Source organism: Meleagris gallopavo, chromosome 5 (assembly GCF_000146605.3).
Source record: "Meleagris gallopavo isolate NT-WF06-2002-E0010 breed Aviagen turkey brand Nicholas breeding stock chromosome 5, Turkey_5.1, whole genome shotgun sequence".
In the NCBI taxonomy this organism is placed as follows: Eukaryota; Metazoa; Chordata; class Aves; order Galliformes; family Phasianidae; genus Meleagris; species Meleagris gallopavo.
In genome coordinates, this window is record NC_015015.2 from 14,083,775 (window position 1) to 14,088,764 (window position 4,990).

Consider the following 4,990-nt stretch of genomic DNA (forward strand, 5'->3'; position numbering starts at 1 on the left):
CTGGAGCATACTCCCCTATGAAGAAAGGCTAAGTGAACTGGGTCTATTTAGCCTTGAGAAAAGAAGACTGAGAGGGGACCTGATCCAGGTTTATAAATATCTGAGGTGTGCTGGCCATATTGGTGAGGCCAGTGTCTTTTCAGTGGTACATGGAGACAGGACGAGGGGAAACGGACATAAGCTGCAGCATAGGAAGTTTCGCACGAATGTGCGTAAGAACTTCTTCACGGTGAGGGTGACGGAGCACTGGAACAGGCTGCCCAGGGGGGTTGTGGAGTCTCCTTCTCTGGAGATATTCAAGTCTCGCCTGGACGCCTACCTGTGCGACCTGGTGTAGGGAACCTGCTTTGGCAGGGGGGTTGGTCTCGATGATCTCTAGAGGTCCCTTCCAACCCCTACAGTTCTGTGATTCTGTGATTCTGTGAATGAATGTTGAAAATGGCTGTGCACTCCATTTCCTGTAGGGAAAGCCTTGATATGGGCATCTTCTTTGTGAAAGTTGAAATTTGAAGACCTCCTACTATAGCACTAATTATTCATCTCACAAAGTTCAAACAATGTGAATGAATTTCATATTCTCAAAGCCAAAGGACTACTATCTTTGTGAAAACTGTGATGAACTGAGACTGTTTTAACAATCCTAAAATGAGACCTGGTGCCAAACTTGATTAAAAGTTTCTCAGAGTCACTAGAATCAGTTTACGATGCATTATTCTTCTTCAGATTCAGCAGGCATAATCAACTTTTGGCCCCAGACAGTATCCTCTAGGCAAGATCTTCTAATAGTTCAGTTTTTAGTAAAATGCAAATTGATATTGCAAAAGTTTGAGAAATAGATCAACAAACTTCCTCTGACTTGGAAAAAAAAACCACTTTCCTTCTCTTTTAAAACACACGCTCATCTAGGTGATATAAGAATAAGCACAAAACCCATGTTTTTTTAAATGTGCTTTTTAATCATTCAGAGAAAATATGTTGATTGTAAAATGATCCAGAGGGGTATGCAACTTGGAAGAAAGTTCACTGTAATTTTGTACACAAATAAATAGAGCATTGTTAAAAATAACTAGAGAACATACAGGATACAGTAGCAGGGAAAAGCTAAGTTCAAAAGCTATCAAGAAAGATCAGAGTGGTGCATAGTCCCTTTACTTCAGTGCTGTTAGCTTTTTTCTGCTTCATTTTGATGTTAAGCTGATGGCTCTTCTCCTATGATTTCGAGCGCTCTCATCATTTTCTTCTGTGCTCTGAGACTCACTAGATTCTGGGACTGTGCACTGAGTGTCCTGACAGCCACAGCTTTCCACATACACATATTTATGTGTAATTGACCCCCCAGAGGGACATTTCAGTTCCACTTCCTTCATGCTAGTTTCTACTTCCTTGCAGCAGGAACAACTGTGCTCCATAGAACTGGCCTCAACAGAGTACCTGTTAAGATGGAGAAAGGGAACATCATTTTGTGCTAAAAACCAGAATACAAAGGAGAGAGTGCAGATAGGTAGAGAACTTCTGCAAGAAGTTTTGTTCTGTATGCAAAAGAGCCATATTTGGGGCTAATGAATTGTCCTGAACTCATCTGACAGGGCAGTAGTTATAACAATATGCATTTAAAATTCGGTGCATTTGGATGAGATTTTCTTGTAAAAAAAAAAATTGTCTAGGTCCTACTAAAGAAATGCAATGAGTTCTAGGAGTTCTTCAGTTTCCTTATATTCCTCTCATCATCCCAGCACAGACAGATTTTAAACAATCTGGATCAAACATCTAAGGGCAGATGCAGCCCTGAGCTGAGAAAGAAAACTGCTGAGCCTTGTGGCTACAATGCCACCTATAATGACATCATATCAATTGGCTACAAGAGCTACAGTTGTATCAGATGAATCCAAATGTGTATTCCAAAACAAGCAGTGTTAACAAGAAGAGGAACCAGCAGGTCCTTCTGTTGCTGTCTCATAGTAGGGTCTTTTTTTGCAGTGTTGTGTCCACCACCTTCCCAAATACCAATACTGACATGCAGAAATCTGTCAATATCAGATTTCACCATAAACTCTGTCAAAAGCCATCTTTTTCTTATGCTTGCATGCAGAGGCAGCTCTAGCAGGACTGTAAGACTGTGAGGTACTTGAAAATGCTGATAAAACCTGCCTAAAAAATCTGGCTAACTGGAGTTCAATCTCAGAGTAAAGGCCAGTTTTCTTTCACGTAAGGTACCCAACGATACATGCAGCAACAGGCTGTTTATTTGGGAATCTAGAATTATATTATTCTAATGTGTTTTAATAGCTTGATATCATGTGTCACACTAGCCGCTCTCCTTGTAGATTTTCGGGGAGTAACATATAATGAAATTACTCTACCAATACGACTCCTAAGGCATTTGTTTTCTCACTTCTTTGTCGTATAAAAACTGTGCATGTTTGAAACTTTCTTTAAAAGACACGTGCCTATTTCATTTTCTACGTTAATATATATGTTTATATGCTAACTCTTGAAAGGCAGCTTTTCAGCTTATGAACATCAAGACTGGCTACTCTCTGGTCTCATTCACATTACAGGAAATAATCCATGTTCTCTTGCAGTGACTTCTGTCCAAGACAGTCTGACACAAATGAAAGACGAATCATCTCTTAACATAAATAGAACTTGCCATAGCTATCTTAATCCCAGTGCAATCCAGTACACTTTTCTGCTTTGTGTTAAATTGAAACAACTTGCTGAGTTAGAGATTTCATGATTTTGTGCCCATGAGTTTGGGAGTTGATGGTTTTAAGTCTTCTGCTACTCTGTAGTCCATCAATTTTTTGTTCCTTTTACATAAAGGATGTCAGTTGCAGAATTCAAATCTCATTGTCCAATCAGTTTACTTACAGTGAAAAAGTTCCACATGTTCCTTCACATTCAGTCAGGACAACTCTCTCCAGGGAACGGCAGTTCTTATAGACAATAAAGTCTTTTCTCTCACGGACAGAGCATGGTGTGGGGCTATCCAAAGGTACACCTAAAGGAAAAAATCAGAAAACACTTTCAGTGAAATAGCTCCATTTTTTCCCTGAAGTTCAGTACACTTGGCTTTGCTAGTGCACTGGAAGAATCGTCTTGAGAGGTTTTTCTGCTTCAGTTTAAACCCTCCCATACAAATTGGGCACTGAATGCTTGGAGTAATGAACATAAACACAGGTGCATCTATTTAAATACAAACATATCAGCCTCTGCATAATAAAATGGGCTGATATAAGATGAAAATTCATTTTCTGTACTGTTAATTTAGGTATACCGACATACTTACAGGTTTTGCAGCAACCGTTAGGTAAGAATGTAACAGTTCCCTAAAAGAACAAAAAAAGACAGGAAAAATATTATTATTTTATTTCCCTGTATTAAAGACGTTTTTAGTTCAATAACAGAGGAGAACTTCAATGGCTAGAAATTACTAGCTAAAACTCTAGCACTTATCAGAATAAACAGACATGATGGTCTATAACAGACTTGAAATCTATCAATTTTTACTGAGGACTGTGGAAATACAGTTGAAGTTTTGAAGGAAGTCTCCAATAATCATCAAACCATCACTCAAAAAAAAAATTCACAAAATATTTTCTCAGAGACTTCTTTTCTATATTTGTATGGTACATAGTGTTACTGCCTACTGATTGGACACTTGTATTTCTGTGACATTCATAAAAAAATGATTCTTCTTTAGGCACGACCTCTCTCAAAGTAATCAGCAAATACTTTTATCTGAATTCTGACCAGTTTTTTTGGCTACTAAGAGAGAGTTGACAGAAGAATCTTAAACTCTCAGTCACATATCTTATTTAATATGCTCTGTAGGTCTGCACATAGATGAAGCAAAAATCTGCGCCATTGGGACAGAGAAACTTTGGAGAATGATCATCAGAATCAATGAGAGATTGTTTAATTAGGTGAATGAACTCAACTGAATCAATTTATGCATTAAGTAGAGGGTAGTACATTTTCCATATGTACTTACAGGTTTGCAGCTCTCCTCACTGAATGCAGGACATGTAATTTCAGATGTGGAAGAGAAAAGCTGGTTCTTGAGACTTGTACAACTGTAAATGGTGCAGTTGTTGTAAGGATCATTTGTAAACTCTCCAGGCTGCAAGTGAAATACAAAATGTAATAGGAAAAGGTGAAAGGAGCTCAGACTGAAATGTTTCTCTCCTCTGAAAATGACTTTCATATTGTTTCTCAGTTAGGTTAACATCAATTTTGAATACAGAATTTTATGTACATTGCAATATGCTACAAGTGGAGAGAATCTTCAGTTTTACGTGGGATTTCCCTTGGAAAAAAAAAAAGCACTTAGAGCACTTAAAGCACATTAACAGTACTAACAAAGTCATTCATGCCTATGGATTTTGCCTATGGAAAGCTAAATAGGAACTATAAAATTGTTTCATATGCAGGCTTTTCTAACATTCTGCAGTACACAGAAACTAAATAATAGAGAAAATTTCAAGCTTCTAATCAACAATAAATAAATAAATAAATAAATAAATAATGCAAAAACCTTTCCATGATATTACTGGCTTGTCATTCTAGAAAAAGCCTTTCAGAAAATTTGATTTCATTAATCCTTCTGGCCAAAATACTGTAGATTGTCTTTGCTTTAGGTATGTTGTTGACATTTCAGATGCAAAGTTAAACAAGGCCTTATCTTTGAAAAGAGGAAGTTCACAAATTTGATAGAGAAGTATTATTTAGAGCATACTTACATTCAATATGAGACTGGAACCGTGTGATGTATGTATAATACATTTTGTCTGCACACATTTGCCACAACATTCACCTTCTACTTGTTTCCGTTCATATCCCTACATATTAAAATTAGATAAAAATGACAGCACTGATAGATGCACTGTGGAAAAATAAGTGAAAACATACTAACCCATGAGTTGCTTATGCCTTAAAGCATACTCTAGAATGGTGCCTTTCTGTGCTAGACTTCACCAAACAGAAGTAA

General features: G+C 37.4%; 1 protein-coding gene across 1 annotated transcript in view; it reads right to left on the minus strand.

The window, feature by feature from the left end:
* The window catches only part of MUC5AC (mucin 5AC, oligomeric mucus/gel-forming), a 217,213-nt gene that overhangs the window by 156,462 nt on the left and 55,761 nt on the right, over positions 1 to 4,990 (minus strand). The window contains exons 49-53 of the mRNA XM_010711134.3: positions 4,743 to 4,841; positions 3,995 to 4,123; positions 3,290 to 3,329; positions 2,872 to 3,001; positions 1,182 to 1,431 (exon numbers count right to left, since the gene is read on the minus strand). Of these exons, the coding sequence (XP_010709436.2) occupies positions 1,182 to 1,431; positions 2,872 to 3,001; positions 3,290 to 3,329; positions 3,995 to 4,123; positions 4,743 to 4,841 (648 nt within the window). The remainder of the gene's footprint in view (positions 1 to 1,181; positions 1,432 to 2,871; positions 3,002 to 3,289; positions 3,330 to 3,994; positions 4,124 to 4,742; positions 4,842 to 4,990) is intronic.